General features: G+C 53.7%; 4 protein-coding genes across 31 annotated transcripts; 2 read left to right on the top strand and 2 right to left on the bottom strand.

Annotated features, from left to right (window-relative positions):
* Window positions 1-846: 846 nt before the first annotated feature.
* On the bottom strand, window positions 847-1,925 carry Cysrt1 (cysteine rich tail 1). The gene is made up of 2 exons (NM_026415.3): window positions 1,833-1,925; window positions 847-1,534 (listed from the first exon to the last, which is right to left on the bottom strand). Exon 2 carries the CDS (start codon window positions 1,524-1,526, stop codon window positions 1,098-1,100), a length of 429 nt encoding a protein of 142 aa, NP_080691.2. The 5' UTR covers window positions 1,527-1,534; window positions 1,833-1,925; the 3' UTR covers window positions 847-1,097.
* Window positions 1,926-4,956: 3,031 nt separating this feature from the next.
* On the top strand, window positions 4,957-6,289 carry Rnf208 (ring finger protein 208). Its single transcript, NM_176834.2, has one exon. The coding sequence runs from the start codon at window positions 5,324-5,326 to the stop codon at window positions 6,119-6,121; it is 798 nt and encodes a 265-aa protein (NP_789804.2). The 5' UTR covers window positions 4,957-5,323; the 3' UTR covers window positions 6,122-6,289.
* A 551-nt stretch (window positions 6,290-6,840) lies between these two features.
* On the bottom strand, window positions 6,841-17,537 carry Ndor1 (NADPH dependent diflavin oxidoreductase 1). Of its 28 annotated transcripts, none has more exons than XM_006498445.4 (15): window positions 17,178-17,454; window positions 16,892-17,055; window positions 13,749-13,846; window positions 12,308-12,406; window positions 12,124-12,225; window positions 11,822-12,031; window positions 11,433-11,554; window positions 11,128-11,348; window positions 10,933-11,040; window positions 10,660-10,774; window positions 10,364-10,513; window positions 10,150-10,268; window positions 9,988-10,082; window positions 8,708-8,833; window positions 6,841-8,623 (listed from the first exon to the last, which is right to left on the bottom strand). In XM_006498445.4, the coding sequence occupies exons 1-14, from the start codon at window positions 17,377-17,379 to the stop codon at window positions 8,737-8,739; spliced, it is 1,902 nt and encodes a 633-aa protein (XP_006498508.1). In that variant the 5' UTR covers window positions 17,380-17,454; the 3' UTR covers window positions 6,841-8,623; window positions 8,708-8,736. The 28 variants fall into 28 exon arrangements, 18 of the variants coding, with proteins under 18 accessions (XP_006498508.1, XP_006498507.1, XP_006498504.1 ...); XR_003953748.1 differs by having other exon boundaries at window positions 6,847-8,623; window positions 8,708-9,882; window positions 17,178-17,453; XR_003953749.1 differs by having other exon boundaries at window positions 6,847-8,262; window positions 8,360-9,882; window positions 17,178-17,453.
* Tmem203 (transmembrane protein 203) lies at window positions 17,467-18,380 on the top strand. The gene has a single exon (NM_177344.3). The coding sequence runs from the start codon at window positions 17,698-17,700 to the stop codon at window positions 18,106-18,108; it is 411 nt and encodes a 136-aa protein (NP_796318.2). The 5' UTR covers window positions 17,467-17,697; the 3' UTR covers window positions 18,109-18,380.
* The last annotated feature ends 548 nt before the right edge of the window (window positions 18,381-18,928 follow it).

The raw sequence follows: 18,928 nt of genomic DNA on the forward strand, positions 1-18,928 counted from the left end.
GCACACTCCCTATCCTGGAATCTCATTCATGGCCCCCAACAGACATCTTACACTGCTTGGACAGACAAGAAGAGAGTATTCCCCTCAACCCTTCCCTGCCTCATCTTCAAGGTCTAGTATAGATCACTCAAATTATGAAAGCAACAGAGCTCTAGACTTCAGGAATTACATTTTGTGGGAAACAGGAGCATGCCCTGGCTGGGACTAGGAGGTGACTCACATTGGGCAGGGCTGGATTCTGGGTCCTGCATCCTTGTGCTCCCACTCCCTGAAACCTGCTAACATCAGCTCCACCTACCAACAGTCCTCCAATCTGAGTCTCCTCTAGAATACTTTCTCAGGGCCCCCAGCAGTGGCATGCATGGCACCCTCCTGCCTGTGACTCAAGGTTAGCCTTGTTTACTCTCTCAGCTTGAGCCTTAGGGAGTACAGGGAACTGGCTCAGGGCAGTGGACATATTGCCACCTACAAGCCCCAGGGCAGACTGGGACCTGCCAGGTCCATAAATTATGGATATCATGAGGCAGTCTCTAGATCTTTCCAGTCTCTGGAAGATCCCACAGAGTTTGGGAGCCTGCTGGGGAGATTGTATTTGTATATGTTGAGGATGAAAGTAGTTGTTCAGACTAGGACCTTCTCCCAAAAGGGCCTCTGTAAAACAGCAGTCATGACCAGGCAGTGGTGGCGCACACCTTTGATCCCAGCACTTGGGAGGCAGAGGCAGGCAGATTTCTGAGTTCGAGGCCAGGCTGGTCTACAGAGCAAGTTCCAGGACAGCCAGGGCTACACAGAGAAACCCTGTCTTGAAAACAAAACAAAACAAAACAAAACAAAACAAAAAGCAGTCACAGGCACAACGCTCATCCTGCTTTATTGCCAAAGTCTTGCAGGACGTGAAGGGTGTCCCTGTTGTTGCCAACATGGCTAGTGGCTGGAACCCTATTCCAGAAGGCTACAGCTGAACGCTGGTGGACAGGCTCCCCTGCTCAGGGCAGGAAATGGCTGATGCTCATGACAACGGCTGCTCCTGATGTCCAGCAACACTTTGGCATTGAGCAGGAACCTGGGCTGCACAGCCCTGGAGGTTCAATAGTCAGCTAGGAGATAACACAACAGCTGTGACAACGGCAGAAGCGAGGACAGTGGCAGCAGGAGCAGCAAGGGCAGCAGCAGCAGTGGTGGGCAATGTCATCACCACGCCCTACAGGTGGCAGGCCAGCATAAGTCAGTCCCGATGGACGTTGCCCACTGCTATAGGGATTGCAGGGTGACTGCCAGGTCTGCTGGCCGTGCTCAGGAGCAGTACCCTTGATGCCCTTGATACCTTTGGGCCCAGGGGCTTCAGTAGTTTGTAAGAGGCCCACTGGCTCTGGGATACATGTTCCTGCAGGCAGAGGCTGAGTCTCAGAGGAGGAAGATGAAGAAGGAACCTCCTCTAACTGCTGCCCCAGGTCAGAGCGCAGGTGAGCCCGAGGAATGCTGATGTGGGCATATGGATTCTTCACAACCATCTCATGGGGGTCCATGGTCCAGGCTGCAGGGGAGAGCAGGAAGGAAAAAAGCTGCTTGAGAGCCTGTCGCCTAAGAAGACACCCATTTAAGAGGAGTCTGCCCTTGGAGAGCCATATCCCGAAGGCATCTATGTGCAAGGCCTGTGTGTATTGGAGGTAGGCCCAAGTACCCAGTTACCACCCTCCATCAAGTATCCAAGAAATGCTCCAGGATGTAGCTGGAATGGGGACAAAAGGCTAGAAGGCACTGATGAGCGTCCAGGGGAGAGCAGGGGCTTCCCAGGAAGAACCTGTAAAGTCAGTGTCTAGACAAGGACTCACCTGTGGCAAGCAGCAGCCGTCTGTCTTCTTAGTCCTCCAGCTCCAGGTCCCAGTGCGGGTGAGCAGAGCTACCAGCAAGTGCCTTTTCCCTCCTAGAGAGGGGTGGGGCCTTGGGGTGGAGCTTAAAGATGGGGTTCCCAAGATCCCAAGAGGCCTCAACAACTAGAGCACAGCAGCCAGTCACCCCTCATTCCCAGATGGGTGGAGGCCAAGGTTTGGACTTTAAGGGGCATTTGCCAATCTGGGGTGACTCAATCACGATTCATCTGAGCATGCCCTACCTCCTTGGGTCATGGCCCCAGAAAGGAAGTAGAGGCAGGCCTTCAGATTCTGGGGTCTTCAGAGGTGCTGGGGCTACCCAGCCATGACTTACATCTTTTCTGCCACCGTTCTGAGCTCCTCCTTGCCACCAACACATACTGAGACGTTTGAGTGCACAAGACAATTAAAACTACTTGGAAGATTTCCACTTTAATAATAAGTTTGACACAACTTCGCAGATACACTTTACTTATCTTACATGAACTTCAGACACAGTGACATTTTCAGCTCCTTTTTTGTGTTGCTGAGTTGGGATGAAAGAACCCCCCGACCCCCTCGTGCCGTTTTCTGTTCCCAGCACCCATTCTTGGCACTGGCACCCTTCTGCTTTTGCAGCTTCACCTCCATGCCCACAGAGGGCACGAAGAGTGACGGTGGGGCTAGGGTAGAGACAACAGTGGGCTTCCCTGGGTCTGCAACCAGTGGGACAGGCTCAGACTCCAGTCAGGAAAGCACCAGGAAGGACATCAAGTAGGACAGGGCCTGCAAGCTAGGGTGACTGAGTAAGACTGCGTAGAGCCAGTCAGTCAGGTCGAGACAAGAGTTCGAGCAACTTAGCAAGTAAAAGGAAATGGGTCTGGGGGAAACATGCTTAATAAAGGAGAAAACCAGAGTTTACACAAGCTCCCTCAATCTTGCTCATCGCCCCTTTAGACTCCGCCCCTAGCCGGGAGCATGCGTAAACCAGGCCGAGGTGCTCAGTGGAAACTTAATTCCCCAGAAGCCTCCGCGCTCCTGGGTTTCCTAAGGACCGGGTTTGGACTGATCCTTGGCTCACACCGCTCAGCTCAGAACGGCCGTGGAGTTGGGGGGTGGGGGTGGAGGAACCTTATTCTCCTACGGGGCGTGGCTTCGTTTCACGGGGCGGGACCCTCGGTAGAGGGTGGGGCGGTAGGTGGCCTTGCGCGCATGCTGAGTGAATGGGTAAGTGAGCCGAGCCCTCCCGGGAAGGGTGGGCTGGTTCACTCCTTTCTCTGTCCACAGTTATCTGAGTTGGCCAACATCATGCATGCGTGACAGGTTTCCACGGAACGCCTCCCCTCTACAACTCAGCACCCGACGCCTCCTGTCACATTGTCTTGCTGAAGGAGCCCTGAAGTGGACCAATGGTTCCGCAGAACTGTAAAGTCTGGCCCAGCCTTGGCTCTCAAGGAACACTGTTCCATTCGTCCAATTGTACAGAAAGGGGCTGTAGCCTGAAGAAAATCTAGACTTTCCAGGGTCAGGCATAGGACTCAGTGTTATGCATGGTGGCCATGAGAGGGCATTCTGAACATGTAAACACCATGTCATCAGAGTGTGTCTTTAGTGTTTTCCTCACGGATTTCCCCACCCCCGCCCCAGGCAAAGGTGTAGCCCAGATAGAAGAGGATGAGGTAGGAGGAGGAGGATGAAAGGAATGGGGCCTCTGCTGGGTGGGGCCAGTATAGTACATAACTGTGAGACGTAGAAGCACGTGCTGACCTGATGAGATCCAAGAAAGGGCTACCCCACCCTAGGCAGGTGAGTGTGCACTGTGGGCCCTCCACCCTACACGCGGACTGCCAACCTATACCTGGTATTTCCAACTCTCCATCTCCAGTCCATGAAACTTCTGAGCTTCCTGTGACTGCCCCAGTTCCCTGTGACCACTCTTCTGGTATCCACTCAAACCCTTGTCCCTTTTGCTGTCCCAACTCCCTCTTTGACGAATCCTTGTGTGGATACGTCAGTGAATTGGAAAACTCCCGGCGTTCACACAGGGGGTGTGTCGGGGTTTGAAGTTAAAGGACCCTGCCCTTTCAGAGCTCGAAAGGTAGCTGAGACACAAGTGGAACGCTGGAACCCCTGCTCGGCATTGTGAGGCTCAAAATGAGGGAGTAAAACATGAAGATTTCCCTTACAAAATTTGGGGGGGGGGGAGGGTTTGGCCCCTCGGGGGATGAGCCAAGAGGCAAGGGAATCTTGTCGGCACGGGGATTCTGACCAGCCGGTAGCTAGCTGGGAGGTCGACACTGGGAGCCGACGCCAGACCAGGCGTAGATCGAGGGGCGGCTAGGAGACTGGCCCCGCCCCGTGGACCCCGCGCGGGTCCCCAGACAGGGGGTGGCGCTGCGGGCGCGGGCGGGCGCCGCGCGCACTGCGGTCCCCGCGCCTCCGCCGCAGAGCGCGCCACGCTCCGCACGCACCTGCCGCCGCCGCCGTCGCCGCTGTCGCCGCCACCACGCCGAGCCTTGCGTCCAGCACCAGCGCTCGCGCCCTGGGTGCTGTCTGCGCCCGCCATCGCCCGAGGTCTCCACTGGAGCCGCGGGAGCTATCGGAGTCACTAGAGCAAGGTGTGAGCGCCGCATCCGGGCCTGCCTTTGAGACAACCTCTGCTGCGGCGGCGGCGCAGCCGGGGAACGCCAGGCTGGGGCAGGTGAGCGGGGGTGGGAGGGGGAGGGGCGGGGGCCAGAGACATCACCCCTTTCCATTTTCATAGTCAGTCCTCCGGACAGTGAGTCCGGTCTCGGAGAGTATACTGGGGAGGGGGTTGCGTTCAGAGTTCCGTGGAGATCCCACGGATGAGGTCAGGGTCAGAGGTCGGGCACTCTGTCCTTTGTGAAGGATGGGGGCGAGGGCAAGGGCGAGAGTGAGGTGGGCCCCGTGCTGCCCTCACGCTGTCTCTCACCCGCAGCTCAGGCCTGGTGCAGGCCTCTCCATTGCTGTTGCCGCGGAGCCTTCAGCCCAGGTCCTCTGGCAGCCAGGGATCAGGCTAGCTGCCTTCCCTGGGCGCCCTGTCCTGGAGCCATGGGGCCCACCTAGCCCCTGCCTGCCCAGATGTCCCGGCCCAGGGACTGCTGACCTCTGCTACAGGAGGAGGCCCCTCCACGCCCCCTTGCCAGCTTCAGCAGACAGAGACCCTGGGTGAGCTCCAGAGCCCCAAACAGCCACCCATACCCCCTTGTCCCCGCCTGCTTCCCCCTCCCCCTCCTCTTCCTCCTCCTCTTCGGACTGAATCAGATAAGCCATTGTGGCCACTGGGAGGGGGGTTGCCCTCCAAGCTGTCACCGGCTGCCCCTTGCAGTCCACAGAGTAACCGTGGTCCTCACCAGGCCTGGCAGGACCAGGATGCAGCCCCTTCTCTTCCCCCACGGCCCCACCCAACACCCCCACCTGTGCCAACGTCCAGTCTGACTGTAGAGAGCCGGATGCCAGCTGACCCTGGGCCTGAGGTGGGCAGTGGATGGCCGGGCCTCCTCATGTCCTGCCTGAAAGGCCCCCATGTCATCCTCAAAATGGAGGCCATGAAGATTGTCCACCCTGAAAAGTTCCCTGAGCTCCCGGCGGCCACCCCCTGCTTCCCTCCTGCACCCAGGCCCACTCCCACTCTGGCACCCAAGCGTGCTTGGCCCTCAGACACAGAGATCATTGTCAACCAGGCATGTGGGGGGGACATGCCTACCTTGGAAGGAGCATCCCACACTCCACCCTTGCCAAGGCGGCCCCGCAAAGGCAGTTCTGAGTTGGGCTTCCCCCGGGTGGCACCAGTGGATGAGGTCATTGTAAATCAGTATGTGATTCGACCTGGCCCAACAGCCTCTGCACCTTCATCGTCTGGGCCAGTGATAGCAGGTGAGCCCCTGGAATGCCCCACCTGTGGGCATACATACAACGTCACTCAACGGCGGCCCCGTGTGCTGTCTTGCCTGCACTCCGTGTGTGAGCAGTGCCTGCAGATTCTTTATGAGTCTTGCCCTAAGTACAAGTTCATCTCCTGTCCCACCTGCCACCGTGAGACTGTGCTCTTCACTGACTATGGCCTGGCTGCACTGGCTGTCAACACATCCATCCTGAGCCGCTTGCCACCTGAAGCCCTGACTGCCCCATCCGGTGGACAGTGGGGGGGTGAATCTGAAGGCAGCTGCTACCAGACCTTCCGGCAGTACTGTGGAGCTGCATGCACCTGCCATGTGCGGAACCCACTATCTGCCTGTTCCATCATGTAGTGTCCACCTGCCCACTACTGCCTGCAGGTCCTTGCTCGCCGCTTCTTCAGGGAACTGGCTTTGTCCTGTTGCCCGCTGACCCTTTCTTGCCCACTGTGGCTTCTGGCCCTACCCTGCGTGGCATTGTCGCTGCAGCCAACTTTGCCATTAAAACTCTTTGCCAAAGTTTGCACTTGTTCACTGATTGAAGCTAACTCCTGTGGGCTATGCCCATGCCTGGACCTAGGGTAGGTTCCCAAGGCTATAGTCCAACATGGTCTAACCAGGAGCTGCCAGAGGGTGAACCAGCTCCATTCAAGGTTGGCTTGCTCTGCTTGTGGAAGGGCAAGCTGGCCCGAGTGTACTGCTTAGGAGGTCTGGACTAGCTGGGAACACACTGGTACATGGAGATGGGGCCCAGCTAGGGAGACAGAACTTTTAGCTGTGTGTGGTGAAGTTCATTGGTAGTCCCAGCACACTGGAAGCTAAAGCAGGAGGGTTGTGAAGTCGGCATGGGTTGCACAAAGAGATCCTGTCCAAAAAACCCACGTACTTTTCTTCTGGCCAAGGATGTATGGAAACAGCCTCTGGACAGCATATGTAGAGGCTTACAGTTGGCTACGACCAAGGACCCAGCAGTCTTTTAAATGATCTGCCTATGACTGGAACAGGTACCATTGAAGGGTTGTGAGGAGAGTGCCTGGATGGCAGAGATGGAGTAATAATGAGGATGGCAGAGGTAATGATAGAATCAGTAACAACTGTTTATTGAGAACTTTTTTTTTTTTTTGGGAGACAGGGTGTCTCTGTGTAGCCCTGGCTGTCCTCCTGGAACTCGCTCTGTAGACCAGGCTGGCCTGGAACTCAGAAATCCACCTGCCTCTGCCTCCCAAGTGCTGCGATCAAAGGTGTGCGCCACCACTGCCTGGTCTGAGAGCCTTTCTTATGCTTGTTATATAGGACTCAGCCTGAAATGTTACACCTTACATTGTGTCACCAATGAGCCATGAAGTGAGCTTAGATTTGTCTGCATCTCCCAAGTGAGGGCTCCTGGTCCAGTGACATGAATTGCAGAGTCAACTAGGAACAGAGCTAGACCTTGGGCATTTGGAGGCTTCAGGGTCTGGATGGGCCCTTGCAAAACAAAGGCAATATTGATCCCAGCTCCTCTGGGCTACCTTCTCTGGTGAGAGTAGCTTAGGTTGGGTGGGAGCTTTTGAAGGCTGGCTTGTGCAGTGCAGGCCTCTCCTGGTAGTTACTGTGGCTGCTGCTGTTGCCTTCAGGACACACACCAGCTTCTGTCTGGTGCAGGTGAGAGTCTGCAGCCCTTGCCTTCTCCAATGAACAGATCTCAGGATAAACAGAATCACTGTTGGAATCACACATTTGTGTCCACTCTCACCAGCTGGACTACGAGCTGGCGGTATAGCCCAGCTTCTGCCTGTGGCCAGTGAGATGACCGCCCATGGCAAGCACATAGGGTTCTTTTCACAACTCTTTCTGCCAGGCCAAGCTCCTTCAGAGGCTGTCCTTGTGTCCTTGGCTTTAGCTAATATCTAGGCTGCAAGGGTGTGTAAGCACTCTGGCTGGCGTAGGCTCTTAGGCATGTATAGTCTTGGTATTGGTGATAACAAGTCTTTGCTGATTACCAGAATCCAAGCGTGCATGGACTTCAAAGCTTGGCCAGCATTCTGGGCTCTGCTTAGTGGGTGGAACGGTCTAGCAGCATGAAGAGCACCCCTAGTAAAAGGAGCGGCATGAAGATGACCACCAGCCCGAGCAGTTCAAGGACCAGTAGGCTCAGCAGTGACAAGCGGCGGGCACAGGGGCCACGTTCCCGTAGTGCCCACAACCAGGTGCCTAGGCTGGGAGGGCAGGGCAGGAAGGGGAGACAGCTTCGCCCTCCCACAGGCCCTGCCAGGAAGCGCAGCTGGTAGCGGTGCTCTAAGGGACCCCAGGGCCAAGGGCCAGGATGCAGGGCTGTGACGGATGCAGTCCGCATTGGGCGCTGGGGTCCATCAGCTCGAAGCAGTTCCTCCTGCAGCTGACAGATCTCCCACTCTAGCATAGGTGTCTTCTGACGACACAGTGGACAGCACACACGGCCCAGGTCAGCTCTGGGGGTCATGCCTAACAGCTGGTGTAGGCAGCCCACACACAGGCTGTGACCACAGTTTAGCAGGGTCAGGTGGTGCTCACTAGGCCCATAAGGCTCAGCACAGATGGGACATTCCTCCTCCTCCACAACCTGCCCCTCACCTTCCTGCTCTTCCACAGTTGACTCCAGGGCCCTGGCAGCGGATGGGTCTCTGGCCTCCAGTTCCGGTTTACTGTCTGGAGTTCTGGCACCCAGAGGGGCCCTGAGATCATCCTCTCCATCTGCTGGTAGCTGGCACAGTGGGTCCAAGAGCTCAGGACCCAGAGAAGCACCGGGTGAACTAGTAGACACAGAGCTGGTGTCATTAGGTCCCAGGTTACCACTAGAACAGAGGTCAGGATGCGTAGACGGAGACTCCAGGATGACTGCAGGGATTGTTGTAGATATGAAGGTGTGGCCCTCAGGAGCCAGGCAGAGCTTGGCCTCCACCCATCCACCTGAGCACTAACCTCTAGATAACCCTTTCGGCTTGCTGACCTCACTGGAAGTAAGCTTCACTTGGGTCCCCGCAGCATGTCAACTCTTGGTATCTGAGGCCTAAGAGTGGTGTTGGTCTGGTCCCTGTTTTCCACAAGCTGACAGACAGAACCGAGGTTCCTTAGCGCCCAGCTGCCCTTGGACCTGTCTGACTGCTCCAACAGGGTTTCCTTCCCAGCAGTGGAGGCCCTGCCCATGGGCGGGCCAACACAAATCACACCCCCTCCACCTGATCATTCTTTCAGTTCTTTGGAAAGAATAGTGCATGCTGGCTCTTGGCTGGGACTTCCAAATAAATAGCTCTCTAAGCCCTCTCTGCTTGGCCATGAGAGAAGGGTATATGAGCTTGGCTGAGTTGTGTGGCCATCAGAGAAGGGGACTAGCTTGGCTAAACTGTCAGTACAAGCCTGTGCTCATGCCCTGGAGGGCTCTTTGCCCACCACTAGCAGATGCAGATAATCCATGTCCCAACCACCACTCTCAAATCTAGAAGCAATAAAAGAGAAGTGAGCGGCTACCCAGGCAGTTAACTCATGTTTATGGACCTGCAGACAGACAGATTTGCCCATTCCCAATGCTCAGGAGACTTGGTCCCTGGTGGCTTTTCAACTGAGCTGAGCTGCACAGGTGTTATGGGACTAATGGGAATAGCACGGGGTCAGACGGGCAGTGCAGCCCGCACAGCTCTATGTCCTTTGGAGGGCTTAGCAGGCCCTTGGTGGTAGGGACTATAAATGCAGATTTGGGGCAGAATGAAGGGGTCTGAGAGAAAACCAGGAGTTCTAGCTGCACCGGGGCTGGGCCTACGTATGGGACACTGGGTTCCACTGAGTTTGGCTGTACGCAAGGACTGCCCTCCTGGTCAGCTGGACCAAAAAAGCGAAACTGTGGGTCTACCCAGTGTTCTGGGATTAGAAGGCAAGAGGTAACAATGGGCCTTCTAGACTCCAGCAGGCTACCCAATGCAGCTGTTAATGTGAGTGTGAGCTAGCAAGTGGCTCCTCAGGCCCAGGTTTCAGTCTGGAAGCGCAGTGTCTGCTGGAGCCTAGCAAGGTAGGCAGATGCATCTGCAGTGGAGAGTCGTCCTTCTTCTTGAAAAATGGACATAAGGGCTTCCGAAACATCCGTAGGCAAATATTTAGCATTGCTGGAAAGGCAGGCCTCAGAAAGCTCAGTGATCCCGATTCCCAACCCTTACTACTACCCTTCCCTAAAGGCTGGTCCACCCCCCGACATTCCCAAGTTTGCTCACCCTGCTAGGTAGAAGTAGGCACCTTGGCCATCCAGCAGCTCCCAGACAAGTGGCCCCAGCTCTCGAAGCCGGTGCTGCACATATACCTTCTGCTCCTGCAGGTGTCAGAGGCTAAGTTTCAGCCATCCCAACTCCTGTCCTATCTAACTTGAATATACTCACCTGCTCCCGGGAGAAGGCTGTAACCAGGGTCAGCCAGCCCTTCTGCTCTAGCTTCTGCCATTCAGTCTGCCAGTAGAAGTCCTGATCCCGCTGGCGGCAGCCAAAGAACAAGAAGTTTCCTGGGGTACATAGGGCGGTCCCCGTCTGGATGCAGAAATTCAGCTAGACCAGGCTCAGTGGTCAGGTCACACTGCTTTGGAGCTCCAGTACTCACCAGTTTGGCCATGAGCCACTCGTTCCTGAATGGCTGCTCGGAAGGGGGCCACACCAGTTCCAGCCCCCACCATGATAATGGGTGTGTCTGGTGTTTTTGGGAACACGAGGCTCCCAGGACGTACCCACAGAGGCACCCGGACAGGTCCTGCTGCAGAAGGGAAATGGCATGTAGGAGGTCAAAAGACAGTGCTAAGGTGCTAAGTGCTTGAGCTCCTGGGGTAGCAGGAACAGGGGAAGATGGGCACTTGAGGCTATACTCTCTCCCAACCCCGAGCCCCAGAACTATGGATTTACCTTGCCCAGGATTCAGGGATGCTAGCCAGGAGGAGCAGAGACCATGGCGGGGCTCCTTCAGACGAGTCTGGTACTTTACCACAGCCACAAGGATCTGTAGCCTCCTGGGATGAGCCTATGGACACAGTGATGGCACTGCCCTGCTAAAGCACTCCTGCCTACTACCAACCCCAGGAGGGACAGTCCCTGGTAGAGAGGCAGCCCCCATCTACACACGCCCTACCCAGTCCCAGTTTTTTCAGCCAGTCTTCAGTTTTACTCAGAGTCCCTCACCAGTAGGGAGGAAGCAATGGAGAAGGCCCGTGGGCGGATCCGAGGGATTAGGTCCAAAAGGTAGTCTGGAGGAATGGCACCCGCTGTATGTGGAAAGTCGCATAGCACCTGGATAAATGGAGTCTTATTGTGTGGTGGTGTGCACACCACAGCTCGGCAGCCCATACCCACCTGCCTGCCCACAGGCCAGCCCACCTCCAAGATGGTTCTGCGGGGCCGACTGCAGTACTCCCAGAGCTCTTCCTGACCTCTGGCAGAGCTCAATTCCAGCAGCTTCTCTCGCTCCAGCGCATGTTGGGAGAGACAAGCCAGGAGCTCAAAGAAGGAACGGCGGGGCACACTGGCAATGTCCAAGTACTGGGACACGAGGTTCCACACAGTACAGGGCTGAGGCAGCCCTGGTGGGTCAGGGACACCTGCAGGAATGGCATGGAGGCTTGGTGGGTAGAGCCATTAGGTGGTACCTTGGAGCTCAGAGCTGGTGCATCTCCCGCACTCACCTGGTTCCCGTGGCTTAAGTGTGAAAAACTGATTGGGGTCCAGGCACAACACTTGGCAGAACTGCTGGGTGTGGGCCTCCGAGTTAGAGGGCAAAATGAATACAACATCACCAGCAGCAAAGCTGTATGAAAAAGTCACCAGAAATGTGGGGATGGTGTAGAAAGGACAGAGGAGCTGAGGGGACAGAAGGGATGCGTACTGTGGGGGAGAATGAAGGTACTAAGGAGATGGAGGTGGGCTGGAGGTCAAGCTCTCGGAACTGCCTGGCCTTTGGCTCTGGCATACCCTTGTGAAGCCCTAACTACTGCCTACCTTTTCCCTGACCACATCAGCTTCCTAGGAATATATGGGCACCCTGCCTGACTGCCTGAGGGCTTGGGTTCCTTACCTGATATTGGAGTCTGTAATGTCAAATTCAATCAGCCGAACATCCTGAAAGTGTTGGGGGCCAGTGACCCTCTGGTTGGTGATCACAGGTGCCAGGAAGGGCTGTAACTCTGATGGGGGTGTCTGAGGGGCTGAGCTGGCTATGTTGAGCTCCTCAGCCCCTATGCTGGGGACCTCCTGAAGAAACTGAAAGATGAACTTGGAGGGCAAGCTGTGGAAAGTGGAACTATCAGTTGGGTGGCCTGGGGGGCATAAAACAGCTCAAAGTCCCTTGATATTCATATACCCAAGGCTCAGACTCACGGGACTCCATGAGGAATCTCAGGAATGTCAAGGGGTACTGGGTACATAACCATTATCTTCTCCCAAAGATCTCCTACCCAGGGGTCAATGGCAGCATCAGGCCTAGGAAAGAGTACAGGCATTGGCCTCTGTGAGCCAGGGCCAAGAAGGGTTGCCACAGAGGAACACTGACACCAACACCTACCCCAGCTCATGCTGGTCATCACCCAGACATGGGGGCAGAAGCGCACTGCCTCCTAGCTGCAGCAGCCTACGATGTAGCTTCTTGGCCACAAAGTTGAACCTGTGGGTGGAGACAGTAAGGCAGGCCCAGAGTGTGGGCTAACCAACAGTATGGGGCGGTAGTGCAGTCAATTTCTTGGGCAGTGCAGGACCTCTCTCAAAGATGGTGCACACTGACTTCAGCATGCAGGGGATGAGAGATTGGAGCAACAGCTATAACCACAAATGGTAAGTCCCTTGATCTCAAGAAGCTGCCACATGGAGAACAGTCTCATTTTATCAACCCATATCTCTGAAGTGATCAAGACCATGGATTCCCTGTGCCAGGGCTACACAGTTGCTGTTGGAGGTGGGGCGGGGTGGAGAGCAGATGACCATGTTTTTCTGGGAGAAGATCCCCCTCTTTGGTCTGTAAAAGACTCACTGGTCCTCGCATCAGCTTGTCTTCTTGGGAACCACATCCATAGTTGGACTCCATCCTACCTGCTCTGTGTATCCATAGTGCCAGTGAGCAAAACCTCTAGCCGAGCAAGTCACACCACCACCACTTTCCTATTTTCTCTGCTTTGTGATGTAGTAGGATCCAGTCCTACCCTAAGGTTTGTGGCAATTCTCCCTTATTAGCTTTCTGAGTGCTGGGATGGTAAGGGAGTGAGTCACCATGCTCAGCTTCCATTTTCTGTTGTTTTGTTTTTAATTATTTTCACATGAGTACACTGTAGCTGTCTTCAGACACACCAGAAGAGGGCATCAGATCTCACTACAGACAGTTGTGAACCACCATGTGGTTGCTGGGAATTGAACTCAGGACTTTGGAAGAGCAGTCAGTGCTCTCAATCTCTCTGAGCCATCTTCTCCAGCCCCATTTTCTGTTCTTTTTATCTAAAGTAATCAAGAACCCTGCAATGAACACAACTTTTTAGGGGGTGGAGTGGCCCTCAGTGCTGGATGACACTGGGCCCTGTGGAAAACAGGTCTTAGGTATTAGATAGCTACTTGCACCTCTGAGTGGAAATCCCTCATCATCACCACAGGAAGTAAACGAAGCTCACAGCACTGCTTGTTTAGGGACACAATGCAATGCTTCAGATTATGTTTGGAACATAGTGAGGAACAGGGACAGACTGGATGTTGTAATGTAATGCTAGCTGGTCTGAGCCTCACCATGCCCTGAATTCCATGGTGGTACTCTGCCACCCTGTTCCTTCCCCAATGGTGCCCTTCTCTATGCCAAGTCCTTACAAAGTCCTGACCATTAGGGAATATCTGTGCATAAGGTTGATGAGCCAACACAGTGTAGGGTCACATGGTCTACAATGGATGGGCACCTGGGGTGCCAGCTGCCTGCTTCATTTTTTCCTTGACTTTAATAACTGTCTCCAGCAAGTCAACCCCCTACTCACTTGGCATATGAGGAATCCCCGAGGCCTAGGACAGCAAAATCCATTTGACAGAGGGAGCTGGACGGCAGGCTCTTCCGGAATATGAACCTCCAGAAGTTCTGTAGCCATAGGAAAACTGTTAGGACCTCAGCTCAGGCCAGTTTTCTGTCTGAGGTCCCAGCAGGGAGAGGATGGTGTGGAAGGAAGACCATTAGAGCCCAGAACTGTACACTGGCCAATCTGGACATCTCCCCTTCACATGGAACAAAATTATAGACCAGAAACCTGCACACAAAGAAAACTTATCCTAACTGTGTAAGTGTAAGTATTTCTCATATATGGTAACCTGTAGCTCAGTGCCCCAATTAATTACCTGCTGCCCCCCTGCAGGACACTCAGTGGAGTATTCTTCCTAATCTGGTCTAGGGGTGAATTCGCTTACCACCCTCCAGCTGCTTCTCTATTACTGTAGTGGTAGACCAGCCTGTCTACTGCCATAAGAAGGGAGAGGCCAGCCATAAGTTCTCACTCAAGTTTTCTGGGTAAAAAAGGGCGATGGGCTGTGCTATGATTCTCTGAAGGTGTTGAGTCACTGACTCATGCCCTCGAACTCTGGGTTCATAATGACCTTTCCAGTTTGTTGCCCTCTGGCCTGTCAGCCATTAGGCCATGTTGTCTATTATCCCCAATAGTTAAACCCATCCTCTCTGGGTGCCCCTTTGCAAGCATGTAGTCACTGTCTCAGGCAGCAGTTCTGTCCTTCCATTATGTGACATTGTTTATTTCCTTGTAGACAAGGTCTCTCTGTGTAGCCCTGGCTGTCCTGGAACTCTCTGTAGACTAGGCTGGCCTTGAACTCAAGAGCTCCACCTGCCTGTGGCATGTTGAGATTAAAGGCTGTGCCAGTGCCACCCAGCTGTGTGACACCTTTACTGTCCTTACTGACTGCCTTCCTACCCATACCTTACTCTGTCACTCCTCACATGATCTTTAGGTTCTGTTGACTGTTTTCCTCCACCGTCCAATTTCTGTGTTACACTTGGGAGAACTGCTCAGCTTTATCTTCCAATATTTTGCAATTTTTTTCCTGCTTCCCTACTTCTGTCTGTCCTCCTTTGATGGTGGTCTTAGCCCAGTAATAGCTGCATCCATATTGAATTCTAGGTTCTGTTTGTCTTTGCCTTTCACTAGAGTCTTCACTCCAGCAAACATATTCATTCATCCATTCTGTCTCTCTGTCTCCCCCCTTGTCTCTGTCTCTGTCTCTCTCTCTCTCTGTGACCTATCTGTATTTAAGAAGCTCCTGGAAAAGCTGATGGAAAAGCTTTGGGAAATGCCTATCACAGTAGATTTCACCAGAAAGAGATAAGCAAAGACCCAGTTACTGGATTTTTTTTCCCCTATAACTCCAATGTGTTTTTAAAGAGGATTAGGGCAAAGAGGCCAAGGCCAAGGCTTTCCTGCCCTGCAGACCTGAGGGACCACACTCCTGGATGTGTTTTGCGATGCTGGGTCTGTAGCCTCTTCAAGGGACTTCTGTTCCGGTTGTGACTGAGACAGTAACTACTGACTCCTGCTCCTACGTGGGGTATCCACAGACCAGCATACCTCAAACCTGAGGGAGATCACTATTCCCTCACCTTCTTGTCCTTTTCCTATTTTTAATTTTGAGACAGGATTTCACTCTGTAGCCCTGGCTGTCCTAGAACTCCCTCTGTAATCCAGGCTGGCCTCAAATTCAGAGAAATCCACTTGCCTCAGACTCCAAATGTGCCACCACTGCCTCACGAGTTGTTTATTTTGATTCATGATTTTGGTTGACACCAAAAATCTTGGTCCTTCAGGTTTAGCCTCTGGAGGGCTGAGATTACAGGTGCATATCACCATACCTTGCTGATATAGTTTCTTAACATGTAGGTGAGGGCAGCCTTGAACTCCTGATCCTACTTCATCTTCTCTAGTGCTGGAGATCACAGTGTCTGCCCCACATAGACTGCTCTCCTTAGCAGTCACTACTGAGCCTCCCACCCTATCACTGACCTTGGGAAGGGGAACTCCTCCTTTCTGACTCTGCCCATGCTAGATGGCAGGCCTGAGGGATAGGGGACTCTGTTTTTTCAGTTTTATTTTGGGTGCTTCAACAATGATGCTTGTGCCAGGACCTTCCCAGTCCTGCACAGCTAACTGCAGCTCCTCTAGGTACCTCCTGGCATCTGCCATAACTGGTCCTCTCAATCCACAGGTGGAATTACTTTGAATTGTTTGTTTGTTTTGTTTTGTTTTTTGAGACAGGGTTTCTCTGTATAGCCCTGGCTGTCCTGGAACTCACTTTGTAGAACAGGCTGGCCTCGAACTCAGAAATCCGCCTGCCTCTGCCTCCCGAGTGCTGGGATTAAAGGCGTGCACAACCTCCCCCGGCTTTACTTTGGGTTCTTGTGCTGTGATTCTGCCCTCATCTTTTATATCCCTCTGATTACACACCCTGCTGAGTCTACCTTTTGGGCTCTCTGGAATATGCCTGATTTATTCAGCCTTGGGCCACCACCCAGCTCAAGGCACGTGTGCACCTCCTGCTTACGGGGATATATTTATTGCCTAGCATTATTCTTGCCATGTTCAGATAGGTGGTGGTCTTGCTACACTGACAGCATCACTGTGTCAATTCCATAGTCCCTATAGCTTTCATCTTAATAGGACATTTCACTGTAGCTATCCAGGATTTTTGAATGAACCTTTCTTCCTACCCCTTTTCTGTCAGCACAGTTCATGGCTGGGGAATCCTCAACTTTCTGCCCTTTACACAGGTTGCTTCTCACCACCATCTGCCCCTCCTTTTATTAATTTATTTTAGAGACAGGTTCTATGTAGCCCTGGCCAGCTCCATCTGCTCCTGCCTCCCAAGAGCTAGAATTAAAGGTGTGCTCCTTCCTTCCCAAGAGTTGTGTACGATTTCAGGACCCCCTTTACTCTCTGAACATCTGGCACTTTCCCTAGCACCAGGTGTGGTTTTAAGAGCTATTTCTCTCCTCGGATCTACAAAAAGAATCTCTCTCAAAGGCACCTCTCATACTCAACACGCGTTGAAGGGAAGCTATTTCTGTGCACGCTGGGACTCTTATACAGCAATGAAAACAGGATGAGGGTACACATTAGGCCAACCTTACCTTCATGTTGTCAGGAGGGTCTCCTTGGCCTGTGGTCGCACAAACAAATATCACCAGGGGCTCCCTAATGAGATTCGCCTCGAGGACAAGACACAAGTAGATGTAAGGTCTCTGGCAGCCTTGATCAGTGCCCTCCCTGCACCGCATCCCACCACCACCTTCACCTAGGGGAACAGAGTAAAAGTGTTTGGACACTTATTCCCACTGGCTACCAGGCTTTACTTTCTCAGGCCTCAACCTAGTGCCTCCCTTTCCCCTGAATCCGCTTGGGCCCAAAGGGCCTCACTCAAACGTCCTCCATCCGAGGGCGCGAAGTCCGGTGGAGGGTCTCCGCCGTAGCGCCCGAGCCTCACCACGGAGTAAGAGTCCAAAGCCTGCACGCGGCAACCTAGCCGCCGGCGCCGGGCCTCACGGCCCAGCCTCTCCGCCTCGTCCTGGGCTGTACCAGTCTGGCTGCCGAAAAGCACCAGGAGCTGTGGAACCTGCATTACTGCACACGCCGGCCAGAACCGCACACCTCACCAACTTCCCCCTTCCGCTGTCAACAGGAAATGACGCGTTTCAACTGCGCCAGCGGGGGGAGGGGCGGGGATAGCATCTGGACACCACGGGCTTCTGCTAGCCTCCGGTTCCGGGTCCGGGGTTGGGGTCCTCAGGGTCGCAGAGCCCCAGGGCCGGCGTCCAGGCCAGGTTGGGCTGCTTGCTGCCTCCCGTGTGCAGCGGCGGCAGCAGGCGGTCGCCAGGTCTGCGGTCGGAGACGTCACAGCCCGGTGCGGGGCACCGGTGGCCGGTGTTAAGCAGGCGCGATGTTATTCTCGCTGCGGGAGCTGGTGCAGTGGCTGGGCTTCGCCACCTTTGAGATATTCGTGCACCTGCTGGCCCTGTTGGTGTTCTCCGTACTGTTGGCACTGCGAGTGGATGGCTTGACTCCGGGCCTCTCCTGGTGGAACGTCTTTGTGCCCTTTTTCGCCGCCGACGGGCTCAGTACCTACTTCACCACCATCGTTTCCGTTCGACTCTTCCAAGATGGGGAGAAGCGACTGGCTGTGCTGCGCCTCTTCTGGGTTCTCACCGTCCTTAGCCTCAAGTTTGTCTTTGAGATGTTGCTGTGCCAGAAGCTAGTGGAGCAGACTCGAGAGCTCTGGTTCGGCCTGATCACGTCTCCGGTCTTCATTCTCCTGCAGCTGCTCATGATCCGGGCTTGTCGCGTCAACTAGCCTCTTGCAGTGGCTGGAAATGGAGCACTGCGCAGCTGGAGTTCTGGACCTCCCGGTCCTGACCCAACTTGGTGCCACACTGGTGGAGCTTTGGTCAGAAATCAGTGTTTGCTTGTGCCCAGTTTACTGTCCAGTTTTCTTTATATATAAGATCGTTTCCTCGAGCAAAGCTTAAAAGTGAAGTCTTGTTTATTAAAACTTATTTCCAGTTATTCATGCTCTGAATTGCCAGTCAATACTGAACTTTTCCAGCATTTGGAGACTGCATATAAGTAAAATATCCTGCTGGGCTCTGAGTATTTCCCATGGTGATGTGCCCCCTTTATAAATCAGCTTGTTCACTCAGCAGCACTGACCTCAGAGCATGTCCCTTCATCTGTCCAGGGCAGACTTATACGATTGATAAAGAGGGCTGGCATCCCTTTTCCTCTTTTCTGCCAAAGACTAGCCTTTTGTTCATTCCACCTCACAAAGACAAAGAGAAAGCAGACTGTTGAGAAAGGGCATGAATAGGGCCCTGTGTGGGTATCTGCCATCTGAGAAAAAATTCTGGTCTCAAGGCATTGCTTGATTTCCTGGCTCAACCGATTGCAGTTTTTTTTTTTTTTTTTTTTTTTTTTTTTTTTTTTTTTTTTTTTTTTTTTTAAAGATTTATTTATTTATTATATGTAAGTACACTGTAGCTGTCTTCAGACACTCCAGAAGAGGGCATCAGATTTTGTTACGGATGGATGTGAGCCACCATGCGGTTGCTGGGATTTGAACTCAGGACCTTCAGAAGAGCAGTCGGTGCTCTTAACCACTGAGCCATCACACCAGC

Source organism: Mus musculus, chromosome 2 (assembly GCF_000001635.26).
Source record: "Mus musculus strain C57BL/6J chromosome 2, GRCm38.p6 C57BL/6J".
Lineage (NCBI taxonomy): Eukaryota > Metazoa > Chordata > Mammalia > Rodentia > Muridae > Mus > Mus musculus.

Bases quoted from the DNA above. Each gene is read 5' to 3' on its own strand.
- Tmem203 (NM_177344.3), top strand. From the start codon at position 17,698: ATGTTATTCTCGCTGCGGGAGCTGGTGCAGTGGCTGGGCTTCGCCACC.
- Ndor1 (XM_006498455.4), bottom strand. From the start codon at position 17,379: ATGCAGGTTCCACAGCTCCTGGTGCTTTTCGGCAGCCAGACTGGTACA. The intron at 12,226-12,307 runs GTAGGTGTTGGT...ACTCTTTCCTAG, and splicing joins GATGACCAGCATGAGCTGGG to GCCTGATGCTGCCATTGACC. The intron at 8,178-8,359 runs GTGAGGGGCAGG...CTGTGTCGTCAG, and splicing joins AACTGTGGAAGAGCAGGAAG to AAGACACCTATGCTAGAGTG.
- Cysrt1 (NM_026415.3), bottom strand. From the start codon at position 1,526: ATGGACCCCCATGAGATGGTTGTGAAGAATCCATATGCCCACATCAGC.
- Rnf208 (NM_176834.2), top strand. From the start codon at position 5,324: ATGCCAGCTGACCCTGGGCCTGAGGTGGGCAGTGGATGGCCGGGCCTC.